This window comes from Phoca vitulina, unplaced genomic scaffold, assembly GCF_004348235.1.
Source record: "Phoca vitulina isolate PV1807 unplaced genomic scaffold, GSC_HSeal_1.0 scaffold39, whole genome shotgun sequence".
In the NCBI taxonomy this organism is placed as follows: domain Eukaryota; kingdom Metazoa; phylum Chordata; class Mammalia; order Carnivora; family Phocidae; genus Phoca; species Phoca vitulina.
Genome location: NW_022589742.1, coordinates 12190117 through 12216692, shown reverse-complemented (window position 1 = coordinate 12216692; position 26576 = coordinate 12190117). Strand labels below are relative to the sequence as shown.

Below are 26576 nucleotides of genomic sequence, written 5' to 3'. Positions count from 1 at the left end.
TGAATACAGCAAACCTACCCAACATCATAGCTTAGCCTAGACTCCCTTAAATGTGCTCAGAACACTTACGTGAGCCTACAGTTGGGCAAAATCATCTAACACAAAGCCTATTTTATAATCAAGTGGTAAATATCTCATGAATACAGCACTTAAAGTGAAAAATAGAATGGTTGTATGGGGGCAGAATGCTTGTCAGTGTTTTGGTTATTTGCCCTCATGATCGTGTGGCTGACTGGGAGCTCATTGCCACAGCCCAGCATCATAAGAGAGTATCACATATTGCTAGCCTAGGAAAAGAGCAAAATTCAAAATCTGAAGTAAGGTTTCTACTGACTGCGTACCACTGCCACACCATCATAAAGTTGAAAAATCGTAAGTCAAACCATCCTAAGTCAAACACCATCTGTAATTAGATATAAATGGATTAGACACCCCAGTTAAAAGAGAAATTGTCAGCTTGGATAAAAAAAAATATATGCAACTATATGCTATCTACAGGAGACATATTTTAGATTCAAAGATACAAATGGATTGAAAGTAAAATAATTGAAAAAGATATACTATGCAAATAGTAAACATAAGAAAGCAGAAGTGGCTATAGTAATATGAGAAAAAAATGAACATTAGATCAAAAATATTATGAGATAAAGAGGACCATTTTATACTGATAAAGAGGTCAATCCATCAGAATGATATAACATTTATAAACATATGCATCTAAATAGAGCCCCAAAATACATGAAGCAAAACTGACAAAACTGGAGGAAGAAATAAACAATTCAGCAATAATAGTTGGAGATTTCAATATCTCACTTTCAGTAGTGGATTAAAAAAAACTAGACAGAACATCAACAAGGAAACAGAAGACTTGAACAACACTATAAACCAAAAAGACCTAACAGACATCTATAGAATACTGCACCCTATGACAGCAAAATACACATTCTTCTCAACTGCACATGGAACATTCTCCAGGACAGATCATATGTTAGGCTATAAAACAAGCCTCAATAAGTGAATAAGGATTGAAATCATACCAAGTATGTTTTCCAACCACTATGGAATGAAATAAGAAATAACAGAAAGAAATATAGGAAATCTACGTATATATGGAAATTAAACCACACACTCTTAAGTAACCACATATGTGGAAATTAAACAATACACTGGTTAATATGTAGTGTCTAAGACCCTAAGTATGAAAGGGTCAAATAAGAAATCACAAGGAATATGATAAAATACTTTGATATTAATGAAAATGAAAATATACTAGCACATATGGGATGCAGCTAAAGCAACACATAGAGGGAAATTTATAGCTGTAGATAACTATTTTGAAAAAAAAAAATCTCAAATCAATAGCCTAAACTGTCATCTTATAACACCAGAAGAAGAGCACATTAAAAATAAACCAAGAAGGAAGGAAATAGTACATTACAACAGAAATTAGTGGAATCAAGAATAGAAGAAGAATTTTCTTTACATGAAAAGTCTACAAGATGAATAAACTTTTAGTTAGACCGACTGAGACAAAAAAAAAACCCTCAAATTACTATAATTAGGAATGAAAGAAGGGATATTACTACCAGCCTTATATAAATCAAAAGAGTTTTAAGGGAATACTAAAAAAAGTAAACGCCAACAAATTATATAACATAGATGAAACGGACAAATTCCTAAAATGACTACTTTAACTGACTCAAAAAGAAATAGAAAATGTGAATGAACTTAAAACAAATAAAGAGATGGAATTAGCAATTTAAATCTTTCTACAAAGAAAAACCCAGGACCAGATGGCCTTACTGGCAAATTCTACTGAACACATAAAGAAGAATTAATGCCAATCCTTATCTAACTCTTCCAAAAAATAACAGAGGAGGGAACACATCTCAACTCATTCTATGAGGCTAGTATTAACCCTGATACCAAAACCAGACAAAGACTACAAGAAAACTACAGACCAGTATCTCTTATGAATATCAGTACAAAAATCCTCAACAAAATACTAGCAAACTAAATTCAGGAACATATAAAGAGGATCATACACCATGACCAAGTGAGCTTTATCCCAGGAATACAAGAGTAGTTTAACATCTGGTAATCAATATAATTATTATATTAATAGAATAAAGAACACATACAAAATTGGATTGGAAGGAGAAATAAACTAGATGTAGAAGAGGAATTTGATAAAATCCAGCATACTTTGATAATAAAAATATTCAACAAACCAGGAATACAAGGGAACTTCCTCAACTTAATAAAGGGCATTTAGGGAAAACCCACAGCTAACACTATATTTAATGGGGAAAGACAAAAGACTTTTCCTCCAATATTAGGAAAAGGACAGAGATGTCCATTCTTGCCATTTCTGTTCAACATTGTACTGGAGGTTCAAGCCAGAGTAATGAGGCAAGAAAGAAAGACAGCAAAAGGAAGAAAAATGAATGAATGAATGAAATAAAGAAAGAAAGAGAATAAGAAAGAGAGAGAGAAAGGAGGAAGGGAGGGATGGATGGGAAAGGAAAAGAAATAATAGGCATCTAGATTGGAAAAGAAGAAATAAAACCATCTGTATTTACAGATGACATGATCTTGTATACAGAAAACATCAAGGACTAAACAAAACAAAATAAAACTATTAAAATCAATAAATGAGTTCAGCAGTGCTACCAGGTACAACATCAATATACAAAAACCAGTTGTATTTCTATACTCAAGTAATGAACTATGCAAAAATTAAATTAAGAAAACAATTCCAGGAGCACCTGGGTGGTTCAGTTAGTTAAGCATCTGCCTTCGGCTCAAGTCATGATCTCTGGGTCCTGGGATCAAGCCCTGGGTCGGGCTCTCTGCTCAGCAGGGAGCCTGCTTCTCCCTCTCTCTCTCCCTCTTCCCCTGCTTGTGCTCTCTCTCTCTCTCTCTCTCAAATAAATAAATAAAACCTTTTAAAAAAAGAAAACAATTCCATTTACAATAACAAAACTATGATATTAGGAATAAATTTAACAAAAGAAGTGCAAAACTTGTATACTGAAAACTACAAAACAACCACGAAAAAAATTAAAGAAGACCTAAATAAATGTAAAGACATTCCATGTTCATAGATCAGAAGACTTAATATTGTTAAGCTGGCAATATTCCCCCAAACGATCTACAGATTTAATGCAATCCTTATCAAAATCCCAGCTGAGTTCTTTGTAGAAATGGACAAGCTGCTTGTGAAATTGAAATGGAATTACAAGGGATTCCCAATAGCCAAAACAATCTGGAAGACGACAAAGTAAGAAGACTCACACTTCACAGTTTTGTAATTTACTACAAAGCAAGAGTAATCAAAACAGCATGGTACTGGCATAATGATAAACATACAGATCAATGGAATAGAATTGAGAGTCCGGAAATAAACCCATACATTTATGGTCTATTCACTTTGACAAAGGTGCCAAGACCATTCAATGGGGTAACAACACTACTGTTTTCAACAAATGGAGCTGGGACAACTGAGTATCCACAAGCAAAAGAATAAAGTTGCACCTAACTCAAAATTGATTATAGACCTGTGTATAAGAGCTAAATCTATAAAAATTCATAGAAGAAACCACAGGTGTAAATCTTCACGAGTTTGAATTAGACAATGGTTTCTTAGATATGCCATATACACAAAAACAGATAAATTGGACTTCATCAAAATCATAAACATTTATGTCTTAAAGAACATTATTAGGAAAGTGAAAAGTCACCCCACCATATGGAAGAAAATACTTGCAAATCACATATCTGATAAAGGTCTACTATTCAACATATATAAATAATGCTTACAATTCAACAATGAAGTGACAAATAACCTGATTAAAAATTTAGGAAAGAATCTCAATAGACCTTTCAGCGAAGAAGATATACATCTCTAGCCAAAAAGCACATGAAAATTACTCAATGTCATTTGTCATTAGAGAAACACAAACTGAAACTGCAATGAGATACCACTTCAAATCCACTAGGATGGCTATAATAAAAGAAAGAAAGATAATAGCGATTGCTGGTGAAGATGTGTAGAAATTGGAACCCTCATATATTGCTGGTGGGAAAAGTAAAATGGTTCAGCTGCTTTGGGAAATGGTTTGGCAATTCCTCAAAAGGTTAAACCTAGAGTTACCATATGACCCACAATTCCATTCTTAGGTATATTTCCAAGAGAAATGAAAACATATATCCACACGAAGAGTTGTGCATGAATGATTTTAGCAGCACTATGAATGATAACCAAGAAATGGAAACAACTCAAATGTGCATCAGCTGATAATGGATAAACAAAATGTGGTCTATCCATACGATGGAATGTTATTCAGCCACAAAAAGGAATGAAATACTCATACATGCTACGACATGGATGGCCCTCGAAAACATTATGTTAAGTGAAAGAGGCTAGACACAAGAAGCCATATATTGTAGGATTTCATTTATATGAAATGTTCAGAATAGGCAAATCCAGAGAGAGAGAAAGTAAATTAGCAGTCGCCAGGGGCAGGGGAATGGGGAATGGGAAGTGGCAGCTATCTGGTATAGAGTTTCTTTTGGAATGCTAAAACTCTTCTAATATTGACTTTGGTGATAGATGCACAACTCCATGAATATACTAAAAACCACTGAACTGTACACTTTAAATGGGTAAGTTGGTGAATGTGTTCTATGTGAATTCTATCTCAACAAAGCTGTTTTTTAAAAAAGTAATGAGGGGGGATTTACCACTAACCCAATAGGAATAAAGATTTGGAGTTGAAATTAAATTGATTTAAAAATATGGGGCGCCTGGGTGGCTCAGTCATTAAGTGTCTGCCTTCGGCTCAGGTCATGATCCCAGGGTCCTGGGATCGAGCCCCGCATCGGGCTCCCAGCTCGGTGGGAAGCCTGCTTCTCCCTCTCCCACTCCCCCTGCTTGTGTTCCCTCTCTCACTGCTTCTCTCTCTGTCAAATAAATAAATAAAATCTTTAAAATAAATAAATAAATAAATAAATTGATTTAAATATAAAAGATGCTCCAGACAATGGGATATTATTCAGCATTAGAAAAAAAAAAATGAGCTGCAAAACCATGAAAAGGCATGGAGGAACCTTGAAATGAACAGTACTTAGTGAAAGAAGCCAATCTAAAAAGGCTTCATACCGTATGATTCCAACTATATGACATCCGGGAAAAGGCAAAAACAAAAGACAGTAAAAAGATCAGTGGTTGCTAGAGGTTAGAGGGGAGGGAGGGATGAATAGGCAGAACATAGGATTTTTAGGGCAGTGAAACTCGTCTGTATGATATTATAATGCCTCACTATACATTTGTCAAACTGATAAAATTTACAATACTAAGAGTGATCCCTAATGTAAACCATGGACTTTGGGTGATAATGATGTGTCAATGTAGGTTCACTGACTTTAACAAACGTATCACTCTGGTGCTGGATGCTGATACTAGGGGAGGCAGGAGGAGGGGGGATGTGGGGGCAGGAGGTCCATGGGAACTCGGTACTTTCTGCTCAGTTTTGCTGTGAACCTAAAAGTGCTCTAAAAGAGTCTATCATTTAAAAAGAGAAAGCAAGAAAATAATAATAATAAATGTACTTTTTCTTATACTTCTGATTTTGTGGGTGAAGATTCATGTTCTCTGTACTCTCAATGGCTCCTCATTATCCCAAGCAGAAACTCCATTCCCCTTTAGCTTGATTTAAGAGAAGAACGAAACACCTACTCCATGTAAGAAATTGTTTAGTAGAGATGAGGGGAGGAGAATGGTAGCCTCACACACTAAAACTGATGCTTGGTTTAAGAGAATGGCAAGTAAATCATAGTTGACATATATTGTATTCTTCTGTATTTTTTTTTATTTCCTTAAGTCATCTCTACACCCAACATGGGGCTTGAACTCACGACCCCTAAGTCAAGAGTCACATGCTCTACCAACTGAGCCAGCCAGATGCCCCTGTATTTTTCTGTATTTTTCAAATCTGAAATTTGTGACTTATCTGTATTGTGCTAGCTTGACTGGGTCAATGATTATATTAAGCAAAAAACTGCAGAGGACACATACCTAGAAAAAAAAAATTTCCAAATGGTCTGATTCACTTCCCATCTTCCTTTTACTTCCCCAAACTCCCTTTGCTTCCTCCTCTTTCCTTCCATCAAAAGAAATAGAATGATAACCCAATCCCAGGGATCAGAAAGGTGGCTGCCAATCATTATAAAGGGGGAAGAGACTCTGAGTGGGCAAGATGGATAAGAACAGACAAGGAAATTTAGGGATTTAATAAAAGGATATTATCTCAAACAAGGGGGTATCATTAAATTATCCCAAAGATATATAATAGATATCTGCTCATTTTTATGTCAACCTAAATTTAATCATCATTTAACAGTGGTACACAGTAAAAGCAATTTAGCATTATACTGCACCACACACACTCGAAAACAAAGGAGCCATAAACACAGCTTGAGTCCTCCCTCCCCTCCCAAGGATTTCAGCACTAAACCCGAGCAAAAGAAGATAAATGCTCAAAATCCCCATCGGGAATCTAGATATATCACATTGCCCTTTATTCATGAGTCTTCTATGAAGCCCACTGTGAGCAGCTAGCAAACTTGTGTGTTCAACTTGTCCTGCCTGGCTGGGAATCAAGTCACCTGAACATCTGGCGGAACATGATTTTCAGTAGCAGAGTTGGGCCAATGGAAGCAGAGGCCTACAGCCACTCAGGCCAAACAAACCTGCTCAAGGCCACACCAAGCTGTGAGTGCAAAGACTAGTAGGAGCGTCACGTCTTTAGGATGAACGTGGAGTACCCCGATGAGCAGCCTCACCTCAAACAGCCACCCTAACATTAGGCAAAGAATCCAGAAATTCTGCTGCAACCCAACTGGTTTAGCTTCTTGACACGGCTTGTTGATAATTGTGCTGCCCGCCCCAGGCATAGGGTTTTTGCCACAGGAGCTCGGTAAATATTTATCGGTGCTGGTACAGCTAATGAGAGGACCACAGAGATGAACCGCCCCATGTTGAGGGAAGACCTAGAAAGAAAAGGCCCCTTGGTCTTACAGCATAGGAGGCAGATCATGTTACATGGCAGACTTGATGGTGCTACTGTGTACCAGGCATTATTGCCAATTTTCATAGTGGTTCTCAGAGGTTGGCTTTTTAAAAAAGATTTTATTTATTTATTTATTTTAGAGAGAGAGAGCGAGAGCGTGAGTGGTGGGGGGGGCAGAGGGAGAGGGAGGGAGAGAGTCTCAAGCAGATTCTGTTCATAACCCCGAGATCATGACCTGAGCCGAAATCAAGAGCCAGAGGCTTAACCCACTGAGCCACCCAGGCGTCCCCCCAGAGTTTGGCATTTGTATCCCCATTCTACAGATAAAGCAGCGAAGTTTCAGGGAGAAGATGATGCACTATGGCCAGGGTCACTAAGATAGGGAATGGCTGAGCAGAGATTTACATCTTAACCCCTGAAGCCCGTGTTCTTTCTACTACACAACCTTTTCTTACTCTGCTCCTTGCAACACCAAGCTGACCCATTCCTGTGCAGGGTATTGACTCTGCTTTCCATCTCAAGAGCTTAGCTCTTAAAAATCTCTTATGGTGCTATTAAAAATGGATGTTCATTGTAATTTATTATTCCTGGTATCTCGAAGACTCTTTGGTCAATGATAACCAGAACCAAGACAATTCTGAATGGGGCTTTTCACAGCAGAGCAGTTTGAGTTATGCATTAATTTTGTTTCAATCAATGGATTACAGATTCAGAAGAAATGGTCGGGGAGGAAACAGACTTTAAAACTTGATAAACACAGATGTGTGAGGGAAATGTTTCCACCAGTGTGTCTTCTTCCACCCTCTGTGATCTGGAGCTTGTTAACATCCTTTTCATACTGGAAGGAGATGTAACATGTCTTCTATACCTTCTTTCTGTCAAGTTTGATTATGCCAATTTATCACAATTATTGTTTTATTTTAAATCAGAGTAAGGACACTAATTGAGTGTCTTCTTTTGTCTAGAGTACTTTATGTCTAGGGAACTTGTGAAGAGACTGTTCAAAGGTGATTTGAAGTGTTCATAATTGTAAAAAAAAAAAAAAAAATCTACTAGAAGGTTGCTACAGTGAAGAAGCCCATTCATTTTACATGAAGAATTTAACGCGAATGGGACATTGGAGTAAATCAGAAACAGTTATCACAGAACTCCTTCCATGTTTGGAAAGAGATCATTGCAGGGTTTTAATGCAGAAGAAGAAAACCACAGCACTTGGTATTTTTCACTATTCTTTGGATTTCTGATCTGAAAGGGGGGAAATGGAGGCGCCATGTATTTTTTTAAGTATATTTTCAACCTAAGCTCTTCAAGAATGGATTTTTTTTTTTTTTTTTTTTTTTTAAGAAAAGGTAAAAAATGGAATAGGCCTTGATCCTGGGGGAAGTCTGAGCTCCAAGCAGATTTAGAAAAATCTAATTAGGATTAACACAAGTATGAGGAAGAGCAGAGAAGAAAAAGCTAAGCCCATTGGAAGTTTCCATGCTACTCTCAAGGCCACGTGGAGGAAACATGAAGAATTAGAACTGAGCGAGCAGGCAGGGATGTGAGCCCCTTAGCAACTTCCTAGCTCTCCCTCCTGCCACACTTCCACCGAGTCAGCCGGCGCCCCCCTGCAGCGGGAGCCAGGCTCTGTCTACACAGTCTGAGACCGGGTCTGGTCCCGGGCAAGAGATGAGCCTCGGGAGCCCCGGCAGTGGAGAGAGCCGCTGAAGCAGCCTTGTGGCTGACACCCACTTTCAACTCTCCCTGCCTCCGTTCTTTAACCTGGAAAATGGCCCTAACTGAGAATTCCTTCCTAATCCAGATTGTCGTATGCATCAAATGTGTCCGTTCATGTAAAGAGCTTAGAACTGTGTGTGGCACACGGCAAATGCTCTGTGACCACACTCATGGTCACGATCTTCTTCACTGCACAGATTAACTCACTTCTCCCAGGCCACTTCCTGGGGCCGCACAAGGCGGAGACCCCGCATCCCTATTCTGATTCCTGGGCTGCTGTTATTTTGCACAGAGGGCAATTGCAGAAGCATGAAAAAGTCCCACGTACACTTAAATATATCCCCTCTATCTGCGCCACGGGGACTAAGATCTCCGCCCTTGATAACCTTTTTGAAGTGTTTTCTGACGATATATAATTTTGCTAAGTGAAGTGAGTTTACTTCTCAGGAGTGGGAACACATTAGAGAATCAGCAGAAGCAGAAATGTGCTTCCCAGGACGACAGAACCATGATTAAACATCATTTTCAACCAACTACAGGGCCTAAATGAACAAGACACCGAGCAAGGTACAATTGTGAAGAAGAGGGACAAGGGACGGGCTTAGAACAGACGCTGGTGTGGGCGGCCAGAAAAAAAGTACAAAAAGTCCTTCTAAAGAGTTTAGAGGAAGTCCTTCACAAATAACCATGCTCTTGGGTTTCATCCCATGAACCTGAACCTCAAACTTCGATCTGATTATTCATAATTTTCTAGATGCATAAGAGAAACGCACACCCAGATCTCAGAAATATGTGTATGTTGATGAGTTGATTTCCATGCTGAATAAAAGTCCCCTTGAGCTCGAGTTTATGAGATTTCACGATAAAAATAATTCAGTGTGGGCTTGAGTTAGAAAAAGAGGAGTTCATCTATTAACTACATAAGAATACCAAGAACGACTTTCAAAAATCATACATATAATTTTTTTCTTTAAAAAAAAGACGGCACATTAACTTCAAGCAGTGCTTGGGCTGCATATTTTATGAGGTTTATTTGTACTGCATATCTTTGATGGGCTCTATTTGTGGCTGAAAGTACAAACATACTGATTACAATCACTCTTCCCTACATTTAGGAACAAAATTAATTATCTGCAAAAAGCAGCAAGGCTTAGATAGATTCTCAGTCAGTAAATGATAATAGACAGTGCCCAAATATAATGACTCCGTTTCCTACTTTATCGGTTTCAGGCATTCTGAGTGGAATGAAAAAAGGAAAAATTAATTCGCTTTCTGAATATTCTTCCGAAAGGATTTGAACTGGGTAATAAGAAGGCAGCATCAACCCTCCCGCAAGCCCCCACCCCCGTATGAAATATGAAAGCACCCTTGCTGGGTTATACACTTCCCAAAGGGACATTTTTTTTTTGTCTTCTAGCTTCCAGAATTTACTTTTATTTGTTTCTGTTTTACTTTATATAGTAATTTATTTGAATGATATGGTTAATATTTATACAAGTATTGTTTTACTAGCTATTTTATAATGTGCTTATACATTGCTGTATTTGAAATGCTTTATATATTAATTCCACAGTGTTTTATTTTATGAAATCTTTTTCTTTTACAATGTTATTGAGGTGTATTTTTGGATTCGTACAATTCTCCCATGTCAAGTGTACGATTTAATGATTTTTATTAAATTGACTTAAGTTGTGCCACCATCACCACAGACCAGTTTTAGAACATTCCATCACCCCAATAAGATCCTTCATGCCCCTTCCAGCATTGCTTTGGAGAAGTCTGATGAATTCTGAGCCCCAGTCCCCAAAGGGACATTTTAAAAGGACATTAAGAAGTCTGTACTTTCACCAAAACAGAGGTTATTTGTCTTCCCCTATTAGCATTCCGCCACACACAAGGAAAGGAATGGTGAACTGTGAGCCCCAGTCCATGCCCAGTATCAGCACTCAGAAAATTGTGCCAGCTGTGGGTCATGCAGTTTTGTAGTTTATCTTCCAAAAGCGGCAATGTGCTAGAAGAAATCTGCCCCAAAGTCCCTCGTCTTTGCCCTTTTTGTGATGCACTTGATCACAGCAAAATTATAACCGCCCCCACCCGAGGAAATTGCTGTAATGCAGGGTAACTTCATTTCAACGTGCTTCTGTGGTGTTCAAACTAGGTTTTCATTTTTCCGGGTGGGGGCAGGGAGACTGCCTGCTCCGAAACAGTCCCAGTAGAAAGCACTTGTCGCCGGAGACCTGAGCAAGGTAGCAGAATGCCCAGGCGCCAGGGGGGCAAGAGAGCCAAGGTCACCGGTGGTGCTACTGTGCCTGGTGTCGCGCTCCCCCTGCCGAGAGGAACCTCATTCCAGGTGCGGGGAGGGGAATCACGCCGTGTACACGACTCCAGGTTTCCTGGGGATGCTTCAGCGTGCGATGGAGACAGCAAGCATCTGGGGGCTTGCCTGCCCTCCCCAGGGTCAAGGCTGCTCTCACTGTGCTCCCATGCCCTGGCCACTCAACACAGAAAAGGCATTTTGGACTCCCCTCACGGCCAATGCTGGGGGCACAGAGATTCTTGGAAGATCAGGTCATGGGGTGATCTTTGTGGACTTTTGCCCAAGTTTGGGGGATCCTGTATTGTTGGCCAATTTTCCATGGGTCTCCTGGGTTTCTGCCTGTCGTAGACACATAGGCACTTTCTCCCCAGGCTCTTTTTCCAGTACCCTTGAAGAGTGGACAGCCTTGGAAGACAGAGATACACAGTGCCTACCTTCAGAGAGAAGAGCCTGCAGGCTCACTACCTGTTATCAAAGATTTGAGTTCCAGAAGCTCAAGGCTCTGCTCCTGTAATGCGGCTCACTGGGGGTGCGGGAGTCATCTGGTCCCCTTTGCCTTACCCCATGGGAATCAGGGCTCGGGGGTCTGGCACAGATGCAGATGCTCTGGCTACCACTGCTGTGAGAAATACACTGTCCCTCATCTCTGAGCCAGGGAGTCTGGTGTCTTTAACCAGCATCCATGAAACTGTGTGGCCAACGAACGTGTTAGCTTGTAATTAGGGTACAGATCTCTGATCTTTCACAGTTCCTGAGGACATGGTCTTGCGACATCAGTCCACAGACCACAGAAAGAAAAAACTTCTTTCTAAAGATTCAGAACATAGAGAAAACTGGTAATCACACTGCCACTTTTTGCCAAGGTAAAGGTGAGTAATTCTAGATTCGTGAAGGGCCCGCCTAATTTCCTAATATGAGCCATAATATATATAATTTCAGCATGAAGCATGTATAAAAGCTTCCCCTGTGTGACCACTGTTTGAAACGTGCCCCGAAATTAACATTTAGTGCCTAAAAGTGGTGCCAATTTTTTCCTTTGTATGTTTCTCTTCAATAAGTAGGTAATCTATGTTTAAAAACTATGTATTTCCCCCCATGGGACCCACCAAAGCTATTTTTATTGTGAGTGAAGAAAGAATGGCAGCCTATAAACATTTTTGTCTTTCCAGAAATGGACCTCATGCAAATAAAGCTGCTTACCACAGTTCTAGATGCTGACCAGCGGACACTAATTAGGTAGTGAGTCATTTACTTGTTTTTATCACTTTGAAACCACTTTGTACTGAAAACAGCTTGTATGAATTCAGACAAGGTATCTCTATCGGAGGCTAAAAAATGAAAGTCCAAAGTGATAGCACGAGGAGAGAAACACTGACATTCTGACATTCTAACCTCAGCCTTCAAAGCAGAGATGAAGGGAGGGCTCATCTTGGAAATTCTGATGAGTTACAGTCACTCACACAGACAGCAAAATATAAGAATTTGATAGAGTGAATTATTGTTGAGGATCAACAGAGAATCTTCCCCAGAGCTTCCTAGCACACATTTAATAAATACTGACTTTGCTGCAGGTATCTTCAGAAATTCTAGCAAAGGAAATGGATGTACTTGGATACCGGAGTAGGTTAGGTTCTCAGTACACAATGTTCCTGCTGAGGAAACTCCATAATGGAGACCCGGATGTACCATGAAGGGGCAGGATCAAAGGCAAATGCACTAAAAAAACATCTGTTGGTCTAATGGGCAGATTCCAAACATTGCCATGGAAAAATAAGCATTCCTCACCACTGGCACTGCTCACGTAGATTCTAGGCAAAGTCGTTTCAATGCGTGACTGGCTCTTTCATCACCTGCACAAACAGTCCTCCTTCCCCAAGAAACTTCTCTGTGCCTTTAAGTGTTATGAAGACTAAAAATCTCGTGCTTTTGGTCCTTCATTGGGAAAAACTATAGCAAGAGTCTCCAAGGAGGGAGAATGAATGCAAACCCTGATTGCGCAGCTGGAAAAACAGCGGAGAGTAAGACAGGATATTAAACAAGATGGTAAAAACCGAGTTAGCCTCCGTTCAGGGAATGGAGATTCTGGTGAAGACAGAGGTGAAGTATTTGAGAGAGCCATAGAGTGATGGTTAGAAGCATGAGCTTTGGAGTCCGACAGGTCTGGCTTTAGGTGTTAGCTTGGCTACCTGCTAGCAAAGTGACCCCTGAGCGTGGCAACAGGGTCACGGTCATCTCTCTACCACTCCTTGTGGCTCCCGGTGTCTATCGTGGTAGCTCTGCAGTTGAGCACTCATTAATGTTCCCTGAAATGAGTCCTATTTCAGATCATGCTAAAATAAATATCACAGCGAGGAAAGACTGGGAAAAGGAGTGGCGGTAGGAAAGGTTGCAATTTTGCCCAACGTTCAGTGAAGAATATAGCAAGCCAAGGTAAGGAATTTGTGGGAGAGGAGGAACTAATGCCAAGAAACTCTGAGATGAATCAATAAAGAAAGTACATGAGTACAAATGGAAAACTGACAGGGCAAACAGCCACATGAGGATATGTGAGCAACGACTGTGGGGGGTACAGGAAGTAAATGAAATCAGAGAGACTTTGGGGAAACTTTCTGGGAGAGCAGTGAGCATCCAAACTGTTGATTATTAATCATTTAATCAATGGGTAGGAAACGCACAACGGTTATGCCTCTAATCCGTACACTGGTATGTGGTGATGACAATGAAAATGGTTTCCAAATAAAAACCATTGCATTTTTAAAAGAAGGCTGTCGCATTTGACAACGGGGTTGTGGTGCGACAACAATGTTGAAAATACACGTACTGATGACTGTACATATTTGTATTTGCTTCAAGGTGTAAGACGTGGAATTCAATAATGTGCTGATAAATTTAACAGTGATGCTCTCACCCAAATCCTATTAAAAACCTGCTCAGTACTCACTTGGGGCCATGATATTTAACCTAGTTCACAAATGTAGATAAAGAGTCAAGATGGATCTATTTACAGTCCCATCATTTAAACCTTCTTGGACATCTCAGCACAAATTTTCTCTCCTTCCCTTTCTTTCCTCCCTCTTCTTTCTCAATCTCGCTCGGTCTCTGTGCTTCTCTGTCTCTCTCACACACACGCGTGCACACACACACACACATTTTCACACAATATTTTAAGTCACCTCTTTGGACAAACATGACATGAAATGTCCTGGCACTTAAAAAATAAGTTTAAGGGGCGCCTCGGTGGCTCAGTTGGTTAAGTGGCTGCCGTCGGCTCAGGTCATGATCCCAGGGTCCTGGGATTGAGCCCCACGTCGGGCTCCCTGCTCAGCAGGGAGCCTGCTTCTCTCTCTCCCTCTGCCTGCCTCTCTGCCTACTTGTGCTCTTTCTCTCTCTGTCAAAAAACTAAATAAAATCTAAAAAAAAAATAAGTTTAAGAAGAACTCATTGTCCATTTGGCACTTAGAAAAATGTAGTAGAAAACGTACTTAAGCGAGCACCTGCCATGTGCCTTGAACTCTGCCAGGTACTTTGCACCTATCATTTCAATTCATTTCCATATATCAACCCCATTTTATAGATGAGAAATCAGAGATCCTAGCATTGCCATTAACTGTCATTCACTCCCAATCTCTGGGCCTTACCTTATCTTCAAAACAAGGTGGCTGGATTTGCTCCCAAAGGAGTATCAGGATCAATTGAGGGCACTTTTAAACTGACAAATTCTATGACTAATTCTCCAGCTTCTCCACAGACCTGTGGTATCAGAAGCCCCAGGGGTAGACCTCAGGAGTCTGTTTAACATGTTCCACAGGGGATAGCGATGATGAGCCAAGTTTGGGAACCAGATGTTTACCACCTCCAGGGGAGCTGCCAGTGAGGAACACCCCCGACATTCACTCGCATGCCTCCACTGGGTAGGTGGAAGAAGTGAAAACTATCTTAGGGAAAACGAAAGTACTAACAGGCTGTACTTAACAAAAATTTAATAGTGCCTGGTTCACTTAGAAGACCAAAATGTCCTTCATAATCTGGGGAAGATAGAAGCCACCAAAGCGAGGAGCAAAGTCCCAGTATGGCAGGACTTACGGCACGGCGTATAGCTGGCTAAAAAGGTGGTCTCATCAGAACTCAGAAAGAGCATATTTTCAAAGAGGTCTCTCACCACAGCTTAACCTCAAACAGGACGGACTGGCAGGATTTTATGTTTTATCACAACAGGAAGGTGAGGGTGCTACAACAGATCCTCATTAATGCTTTCGTTTTAAATCAGCTTTCGCTCTGGGGCATTCTGTGGCGTTGTTAACATGAATAGACTTCTGCAGTCTCCCCAACCCTCACTTCCCCTCACCCCCACCCCGTAAATGGCCCAGCCCCTTTCTGGCCTGCACAGAGTATGGGCTGGATCACACCTGGCCAATGATTCCCCCACCCCCACCATTTGGGATATATTACTTAGAGTTGGTTGTCATAAAACAGTAACAAGGCAGAGTTTACATATGCTTTCTGTTCTAGTTCAGGCATTCCCTGGGGAAGGCAGACTGCACGCTCTCATAACCAGCTGGGAGCTGGGAGCAATCAGGCCCTTAATGGCCAAAACAGAAAGGGACTGCATCACTGAGCACCTCTTGACAGCCAAGGCCTTTCTTCCTGAATGATAATGACATGAAATGTACGCCCTCTTGCATGAGCGTGCATGTGGGCACATGCGCATATGCGTGCACGCACACGCACACACACTCATGTATGCACCTAAAATACAGCAGGTCTGGCACCCTGAAATAGCTATCCAATTTAAGTTCATGATGTCTTTGCAAAATCCTAATGGAGCTTTTAGAATGAAAGTCTGGAGTCTAATGGGAGACAGACCGGCATGGTAGTAAGAGAAGCGCCAGACTGAAGCCGCAGAAGACCTTGGATTCTAGTCCTTTGGGCTCTTCCATTAATTATATAACTTTGGGCAAGCCTCCCTGAACTGTATTTCTTCATTTGTAGATCAATGGGATTGGACTGGCTAATCTCTCATGGCCCTTCCAACATTCACATTATGGTGAAATGTCCACTACAGTGAAATTTATTCAGCTACACATCTGTCTGTCAACTAGACTGACCTTTGTAAGACACAAGAACTATCTCTTGGGTAACTATGAATACCCAGCACCTGGCAAAGTGCCATGAACAAAGCAGATGCTTAATGAATGTTTACTAAATAAGCCTTCACACCTAGAGCCCCATCAAAACAGTGCCCTTAACCCCTTACCAGTTCCCCACCCTATTTTTTGTGTCTTGAAGCACTAGAGGAGATCCCGTTTTCAAGATTCATTATGTTGCCGTGAAGCGACCAATATCAGAGGCAACATTTAAACATTCCCATACCCTGTCTTTAATATTGTCTCCTCATTTTTCTTCTTATTAAAGACACCTCCACACCCCTGGCACCCTTGTTTTGTGTCTGACACATAGCGGGCCCTCAAACACTATCAGGTGGGGGAACTTACAAACACATCGACTTCTCATTTTTCTAGTTCCATGAGATTTACTTTTGTAGAAGTCCCCAGAATCTGGCCTCAAATTATAAAGCAGTCAAGGGAATAATTAGCCACTGAAGAACACTATTGTTAGATAGGACATTTCTGTTCATTTTACCATAAAATATTTTCTCAGTAAATGTGTTTTAAATGGCTAACATTGTGAATGGGGCAATTAGAGCAGCTCCATGAGTAGCCATGCTGCCGCTTGCACCATTTCTATCCTCCTTCCTAGTTTAACTCACCGAAGAAACCAATTACCCCCATCGCTTTGTATTTCCCGAGTTTAAAGCCAGACTAAATGGCCCAATCTGCCCTCCACATTCTGGGTAAGCAATGGCTCCGAGTACACAGCAGTTGCACTGTGTAAACGCTGAGAGTCTGTGTCAACCAAGCCAGCCTAGCCTGGGTCTGAATCCCAGATCCCCCACCTCCATTTAACAGCTTTGAGACCTTGCACAAGGTATTGAACCTCTTTAAGCTTCATTTCCCCCTGTGTAAAATGGGGACATTATTAGGACCTATCTTGTGGACTGCTGTGAAATCATATGTGAACTGGCCAGCAGAGCACCTGGAATGTGGCTGCAGTTCAAGAAGGGTAGTGTAGTATATGATTTTGCCACCTCTGTCTACAAAGCTGGCGGCATTCAGGGATCAGTCACGACCACCTTCGTGGGATCTGCTGGTAGCTCTGGGCCGTGGGTTCTGCTCTGCGCTGGAAAGTGGGTGCCTCCTGTGGTTCTGAATGTGCACACTCTAGCTCGGCAGGTGCAGTGGGGCTGAAACCAAGCCAACTGCTGCCCCATTAACTGAACTGTCCTGCCCCCATCACAAAGCCCATCGGGGTACACTGGTATAACCAAGGCTGCAAAAACAACCGCTGGAGCACGCGGATGCTTTGCCTCACCTATGTTCTTGTGTAGGTTGAGTTAGTGGGTTCTGGCTGCGCCTCCTGTGTTTAAAGGCACTACCCAAAAGGGTAATGTGATATAGGTGATTAAGAGCATGAGCATGAAATCACAATCAGAAAAACTGGTGATAACATAATTAAAGGGAAACCTGATCCATTTCTGGATCATGGCTCTTCCGCTAACTAAAGCTGGGTGCCCTGGGGTGAGTTAGAGTTTCATTGAGCTTCAGTTTCCTCATTTATGAAATGGAGATAATTACACCCACCTCGCAGTGTTGTCATGAGGATTACAATGACTAACAACAATGGGAATGATAGCTAATATTTACTGAAGACTTACCATGGACCACACACATGCCAAATGCTTTAACACAGGTTACTCCCTATGAAGAAAATAATCTTTTTAGCCTTATTTTATGAATCAGCAATATGAGGCTCATAAAGATAAGATGATTCACCCAAGGTCTCACAGCAGGTAAGTAGGTGGAGCTAAAATTCAAGCCAGGCATTATGACTCCATAGCCTGTGGTCTTTTTTTTTTTTTTTTTTGAAGATTTATTTATTTATCTTAAAGAGAGGGGAGGAGACAGAGAGAGAGAGCTTGCACAAGCAGGGCGAGGGGCAGAGGGAGAGAATCTCAAGCAGACCCCCTGCTGAGATCAGATTCCCAATGCAGGACTTGATCCCATGACCCATGAGATCATGACTTGAGCCGAAATCAGGAGTCAGACCCTTAACCGACTGAGCACCCAGGCACCCCATCCATAGTCTGTGGTCTTAATGTGCTGCCTAGCTCCATGAGATCATTCAGTCTCTCTACCATCCCTGCCTACCCCCTGACCTTACCCTCACTTCTCTCTCTCAGCACCTGATGCTGGCCAGGCTGCCCCACCCCAACAGGACCCAATTCCTTAGAAAACTGCAGACTGGTACTCACCGTGGTGGTCAGCTTTCCTCCGTTCTTCTGGACATACTGGATGGAGTCGTGAATCGTCGAAAAGAGACCAAGCAGGACATTCTCCATGTCATAGATCCTGTACATGCCATTCACCAGTTCTTCCAGAGACAGAATGTATTCTCTCCAGTACTTGTCAATCTCCACCACACCTGCCATACAGCCTTGCATGACCACGTTGCAGTAGCCACCGCAAGGCTTGACCATCATCAGTCCCTGGCAGTAGGAGCAGTACCACATTCTGGTGAGCATTCGGCCACAGTCTTTACTGAACTTCAGGTGATCAGTTGTGTTGATCACCTCAATTCCGAGATTCAGGGCCTGGAGGAAGATCCTAGTGACTTGCAGTGACTTGGAAACCTGGGTCATGATAAGCTTGGGGAAATTCCCAAATACTTTCAGGTCACGCCTTGCCCCTCGGAGGCACTCATTGATGTCTAAGGCCGACTCAGGCAGGCCGGGGTTCATGAGCTGGGTGTAGATGACCGGAAACAGGCTGTCAAACAATTCATTGACCATGTCATCCACGTTGATGTCAGAGCCCAGGATGTAGAGAGACACGTCGGTGAAAAATTCACCCACAAACTCAAAAGCTTGTGGGGTTAGGCTTGGATAGTTGTTCTTGAACATGGCATTGGTGTAGTTCTTGGCATGACGAACAACAATTTCAAAGGCCTCTGCAAAATAAGAGACACAGAAATGCCCAGAGATTAAAGCTTGAAAACCCAGGGTGCAACTGAATTTGAGATTTCTCTATTGCTGTGGTGATTAAAGTCCCATTTGCCTTAAATAATTGACTCATATTCATTTCCAGCATTGCCTGACTACTCCTACGGTTGTTTGCTCCGATAAATCAATTTTCCTTTCTGAACATGAAGTCCAAATCCTGATGTGCACATAAATTCTTAAACACACAAATTGTATTTCAAATGACAAAAGCCAGGATTCGGTTAATATTTTGGCCTCTCATGAGAATATTGATTAAAAATTGGATAAATGAGAAGTTATTTCTCTCTCTCTCATTGATTTATTCAGTTAAAAAGAAAATGTATTTCAAGACATTTCATTTTTAGACAGAGATAAATATTTGGCAACAAACCATATACCACCATATAAACTCACATAACAGTTTAAGCCCGTTCAGCCCCTGAGGAGAGGCAAGTTCTTAGCCGAGAATAAAAACTATCACGAATTTAATCATTTTTGGTAGATTTTCTCAAGATAACTTTAAAGGGAGCTCTCTGACAGATTGTCAGACCTGAAAATGGAATGTATCCCCCAGATGGGTATCTGAATGGGAAAAAAAAACAATCCATGCACTTATCTATACATTTGATATTGCAAATAACACCTCTGGTATTTGCAAGCCGAACATCTGGAAGGATGACTGCTAAGCCTCCTTGGTAAAGTTTGGCTTCCGCATGGCTTGGAAGCCTTATCTATTCTACAGAGACTATGAATTCAAGATTACATCTGCTGCCCCTACCCCCTGGCATAAGGCCCAGTTAGTGTCATTGGTTTGAGAAAGAAAGTAGTAATGTCATCATCTCATTTTCTCCAAACTGCAACACTCCAGACACAAATTATCCCAAATAATCAGAGTTCCACATTTATATGAGGGAAAGGAAAACAACCATAATGATAGGCTTTTCAAGAAATAAGACAGTTTAACAACAAACAAAAATAACCAAGTATCCTGAGACATTTAAAATGAACTTAGTACTTCGTTTCCTTCCAAAGTGCAAAGGTCCATGACAGATGTAATCTAAATGATGCCAATTCATGAGCCTTGAAAAATCAAATTATTACTACTTTAAGACTACTAAAGAGACTGTACTCCACCAGCTCCTTGGGATCACTTAGTCCAATATCGCAGTCATCTGTGGCAGAAGTGAGCTCTAGGTTGTGCCACCACCATCTGCCCCAGATCCCTCACATGGTGGAACACGCTTGCTAGATTCTTCCCTTGGGCTTATGGCATGCCCAGCAATGGTGAGCAGATGCTGGTGTAATTCTACTGGGCTTCCAAGCCCACTCAAGAAAGTTAATCTTCACTTCCATCAACTGCTATATGGTCATTTGTTTGTTTTGTCCTATTTTGTTTAGAACATAAGGCAATTCCTGGAGAAGTTATCTATTTTATGGCAACTTCTTCCTAACCCCTCATGCTACTCTAGTCTCAATCCTTGCATCTAAAGGTTGAATGAGGCCATGAGGCCAAGAGATCATCCAGCCCAATACAAAGGATCAGTCAATGAATTCTTTAAAATCATCAGAAATTTGGAGATTTAAAACTATTCATTCATTTTAGGCGCCTGGGTGGCTCAGTTGGTTAAGCGACTGCCTTCGGCTCGGGTCATGATCCTGGAGTCCCTGGATCGAGTCCCGCATCGGGCTCCCTGCTCGGCGGGGAGTCTGCTTCTCCCTCTGACCCTCCCCCCTCTCATGTGTTCTCTGTCATTCTCTCTCTCTCAAATAAATAAATAAAATCTTTAAAAAAAAAAAAAAAAAAACTATTCATTCATTTTAATTTCAGCTACCAATCATGTATTATATACTAGGCTCTGTGCTAAGTGCTAGGGGTATAGAAGTGCTGGGTAGATGGAAATAAATGATAGACCATCCCATCTTAAAATTACTCACGAGCTATATGGTTTGGTGTTTACAAAGCATTTCCAAGAATATTACGGTATCTACATTTTACAACAATTTTCTGAATTTGATATTGTGATCCCCATTTTATGGTTGATGGAATTGATGCTCAGCACAGTTTAAGCACTTTCACAGGGTCACATAACTGCAAAGTAGAAGTAGTCAGCTTCAAACTAGTGTCTCCCAGCAATGGTTACACTCTAGCTGCCCTCAGCCCTAGAGCCAACACACATATCCTCAAAAATCTTTGTAGAAAGTTAAGTTCTTTTAAAAGTTCATTATTTTCCCATTGGCTTCGCCTCTCCAGATAGAAATGTATTAGAAGAAATTACAGCCCAAAGACCGACAAAGCAGAGTCGTACTTTCACCTTTGCCTTGGGGCAGCATGAGGTAAGGGAAGGAGGACTGCTACCCTAAAATGAATTCTCTACAAGGCAAATTTCATCTCTAGCCCACAGTGCATGTGTTCTCTAACGTGCAAGATATACGACAGTGAAATTCCATAGACTGTACTGCCATAACCTTTTTTTTTAAGTTTCTGTTACTAGCACTGCTGGATCAATAGAAAAAGAAAATTACAAAAGATCATGAACTCTTCTGCAGGAAGAATAAAAACAATGCAGATGGCAGGGGGAAAGGGCTCCGGTTCACATCTAACCTCAAGCGCACATGTGCTCCCAGCTCTAACTTTCACAGCTCGGAATCCACTTAGCACATCTCTGGGTTTTGCCCAACCCCCTTATTTCTACATCCCAGGACAACAGACCAAACCATAACTGCTCAAGCGAAGGCTCCTTGGGGACTTATAGGAAACAACGCAAGGTGAAAAGTGATGCTCAGCTTGAGGTTGGCAACTGGAGGTTTCATGAAATGAAGCCAAGGGCTAGAATTACTACAAGGAAGTTCAGCCCATTGATTTTTTGGGGGCGGGGTCAGATAATAATGTACACTTAAGCTAGGGGAGGATTTCCTCTGTGTCTTTCCTGGAAAGGAGTCAAGAGTTATGTCCAAGAAAAATTGGAACAATGTAAAAATCAGAGCTATAAAGAAAAATTTGGCACTGAACAAAAAAATATATTTTAGAATATATAAAAGGATAAATGACACAGATAAATAGAGCTAATAAACTGAGTTAATATACAACCCAATATAGCAAGGTTTCTCAATTTGTAGATGCCCCCATCACTATCCTGGGCACCACTATTTGGACACACTCTAGTGTTGTCAACATCCTCCTTAAATGATGGTGCTCAAAAGGGGACACAATTCTCCAGATGTGGTTTGATAGTGAATTTTGCAATCAGGCTATTTATTATCTCTCTCTTTAAGTGATTCAACAACTTCTACTAACCACCCTCCTAACCTCTGGACATATAGCCTACCACTGTAGCAAAATGACCGTCTTTAGTATTTGGTAATAATGCTTCTGTATTCAGACTCAGACAGAAAGAAATGTGTTTTCTGAAAAAGTGCTCAACATCACTCGGCATCAGGGAAATCCAAATCAAAACCTCAATGAGATACCACCTCACACCAGTCAGAATGGCTAAAATTAACAAGTCAGGAAACGACAGATGTTGGCAGGGATGCGGAGAAAGGGGAACCCTCCTACACTGTTGGTGGGAATGCAAGCTGGTGCAACCACTCTGGAAAACAGTATGGAGGTTCCTCAAAAAGTTGAAAATAGAGCTACCATATGACCCAGCAATTGCACTACTGGGTATTTACCCCAAAGATACAAATGTAGGGATCCGAAGGGGTACGTGCACCCTGATGTTTATAGCAGCAATGTCCACAATAGCCAAACTGTGGAAAGAGCCAAGATGTCCATCGACAGATGAATGGATAAAGAAGATGTGGTGTATATATACAATGGAATATTATGCAGCCATCAAAAGGAATGAGATCTTGCCATTTGCAACGATGTGGATAGAACTGGAGAGTGTTATGCTGAGCGAAATAAGTCAATCAGAGAAAGACACGTATCATATGACCTCACTGATATGAGGAATTTTTAATCTCAGGAAACAAACTGAGGGTTGCTGGAGTGGGGGGTGGGGTGGGAGGGATGGGGTGGCTGGGTGATAGACACTGGGGAGGGTATGTGCTATGGTGAGCACTGTGAATTGTGCAAGACTGTTGAATCACAGATCTGTACCTCTGAAACAAATAATGCAATATATGTTAAGAAAGAAAAAAAAAGAAGAAGATAGCAGGAGGGGAAGAATGAAGGGGGGGGAATCGGAGGGGGAGAAGAACCATGAAAGACGATGGACTCTGAAAAACAAACTGAGGGTTCTAGAGGGGAGGAGGGTGGAGGATGGGTTAGCCTGGTAATGGGTATTAAAGAGGGCACGTTCTGCATGGAGCACTGGGTGTTATGCACAAACAATGAATCATGGAACACTACATCTAAAACTAATGATGTAATGTATGGTGATTAACATAACAATAAAAATTTTAAAAAATATTAAATATTTTTTTTTAAAGATTTTATTTATTTATTTGAGAGAGAGAGAATGAGAGAGAGCACATGAGAGGGGGGGAGGGTCAGAGGGAGAAGCAGACTCCCTGCCGAGCAGGGAGCCCGATGCGGGACTCGATCCAGGGACTCCAGGATCATGACCTGAGCCGAAGGCAGTCGCTTAACCAACTGAGCCACCCAGGTGCCCAAAAAATTATTAAATATTTAAAAAAAAAAGAAAGAAATGTGTTTTCATGGGCTTTCTCAGTAGAAGGCTGCATACTTTCAAGAAGGAGATTATACTTGCAGTTGGAAGAGAGGAATGAATGAACAGCTGAATTCCCTTCAAGCCCTTAAGAATAGGGCAGTCCTTACAGAGGCAGGTTCTTTTTTCAAAGCACTTTTCCCCACATTGTAAGAATGGCAAATACTTTATAAAAACTTTAAATTCCTAGGATACATGCCATGTGATAAGCTGGACTCAAAATGGTCCTCGGTTTCAAGCACAGGTACTTTAATGGAAAAAGGAAAGTAACATTTGCGAGGTACCTGCAGTATACATGCCAGGATCTGTGATAAGCTTGCTCATATATGTCTTCTCATTTAACTTTAACGTAGCCATATGTACTTGGAATTCTTTTTATTTGACTGGTGAGGAAACTGAGGCCCAGACAGGTTAAATGACTTGTACAAGGTACTACCTCTAATTAAAGGTCCTGAATTTGAATGTAGGGCAGTCTCCCCCAAGCCCCTTACTAATCTTACAATATCCACCACCTTTGAAAACTGGACATTGGGAGACTTGTGGTTTTGGCTCCAACATGTAGAGCCTAGAATTCATTGTTCCCATCCTCCACAACAAGACAATAGCTGAACAAACTGAAAATCAACAATTCTTCTTAGACCCATCAAGGAACTGAGGTCACAGGGCAAACTGCCACTCAGAAATATGGGAAGATAGGCAAACACAGAGAATCACAGATATGATCAGCTTACCTGGAGCAGAAGCCACTAGAGCCATAAACTAGTAGGAACACTTCAAGGGCAACTTTGACAAATTGACAGAGGCTAAATGTGGACTAGCTTGAGACCTCAAAGCTCCTGGGCCCCCAGTATTATGAGCCCCCCATACCTCCATGAACTTACCTCCAGGAAACATACAGAGTTCTCCTGGTGAAGATCTAAGAAAAGTCTCCTTGTTTTTCAGGCAGGGGGAGGGGAAAAATAATAATTTAGGAATACACCATGAGCATTCTCCATAACAAATACCTGTTCTCCAAAGAACACAACTTTACCAAAGCCTAATATACCTGGTAGACGGGCAATTGGACAAGTCTAGCCCCCTCTAGCTCTCTAGTTCTATCTTAAGGGAGAAAACAAAAGCTGAGAAAACCTTCTGAAGGTCACAGCCCAAGAACTTAGACTCACTGAAAGCCTAAGATTAATCATAAGATTACAGACCACTACTACTCCTCTTACAATTTACCACCAGAAAGACAAAGACCCTATTTAAGAAGGAGTTATTAGGGAAACCCAAAAACAATTGATGAGAAAAAAAATAAAACAAGGGAACTATAGAAAACTAAAGCTTCTGGCATGTATAGCTACAGCAAACATTAAATAGCCCAGTTCCATAAAAATTCACACTAAAAGTGTAATTACCTTAGTTCCTATTACCCTATATCATGCCTTACTTTCAACAATCATAAGCCATGCTAAAAGGTAAGAAAAACAGTTTGAAGAGAAAAAGCAATTATCAGAACCATAATCAGATATGGCACAGATTTTGGAAATATCAGACAGGGAATTTAAAATAACTATTATCAACATGTTAAGAGCCATAATGAAATAAGTGAACAACATACAAGAACAGATTGGGTATTTACATAAATACAACGATGGAAAATAACAGAAATATAAAAAGGAAATGTTAGAAATCAAAAACACAAACAAATGAATCAGTGAGCTTAAAGAAATGTCAGTGGAAAGCTCCCAAACCAAAATGGGGCAAGAAAAAAAAAAAAAACAGGAAAGAATACCTAAGAACCGTGAGACAAATTCAAAAGGTGTAGAATATGTGTCATTGCAATTCCAGAAAGAGAAGGAAGAGAGGACAGTGCAGAAGAGATATTTGAGGTAATAATGGCCAAAAATTTCACAAAATTCATGATAGACACCATCCAAAGGCCCAGGAAGCTTAGAGATTAATAAGCAGGTTGAATATCAAAATACCAACTGCTAGGTATATCATAGTCAAACTGCAGAAAACCAAAGAGAAAGAGAAAATCTTCTAAGAAGTCAGAGGACGAAAAAGTCATCTCACTTATAGAGGAACAAGCATAAGAATTATATCGAACATCTCATCAGAAACCATGCAAGCAAAGAGAGGGAAGTGGGGTGCCTGGGTGGCTCAGTTGGTCAAGTGTCTGACTCTTGATTTCAGCTCAGATCATGATCTCAGGGTCATGAGATTGAGCCCCACATCAGGCTGTGCACTGGGCATGAAGCCTGCTTAAGATTCTCTCTCTCTCTCTCTCTCTCTCTCTCTCTCTCCTTCTGCCTTCCCCCACCTTGCTCGCTCTCTCACTCTCTCAAAAAAGAGAGGGAAGTGAAATATTTAGTGTTGAAAGAAAAAAACCTGACCAATGTAGAATTCTGTTTCCAGCAAAATTTTTATGGAAAAGGGAAGGAAAAATAAAGACCTTCTCAAACAAAAATAGAAAAAATTTGACATAGTAGACCTGCCTTGCATAAAATGTTAAAAGTAATTTCTCAGGAAAATCACATAGGTCAGAAAATTGGATCTACATAAAGAAAGGAAGAGCATCAGAGAAGGAATAAATAAAAGTAAAATAAAATATTTTATTTTTCTTTTTAAAAAACTGATCTAATAGATAACTGTTCAAAGCAATAATAGCAACAATGTATTTGGTGATTATAGGACGTGGATGGAACAGGAGAGAG

General features: G+C 40.9%; 1 protein-coding gene across 1 annotated transcript in view; it reads right to left on the bottom strand.

The window, feature by feature from the left end:
• GPC3 (glypican 3) overlaps positions 1–26576 on the bottom strand; it is a 400170-nt gene that overhangs the window by 168310 nt on the left and 205284 nt on the right. The window contains exon 3 of the mRNA XM_032428379.1: positions 18479–19173. Within this exon, the coding sequence (XP_032284270.1) occupies positions 18479–19173 (695 nt within the window). The remainder of the gene's footprint in view (positions 1–18478; positions 19174–26576) is intronic.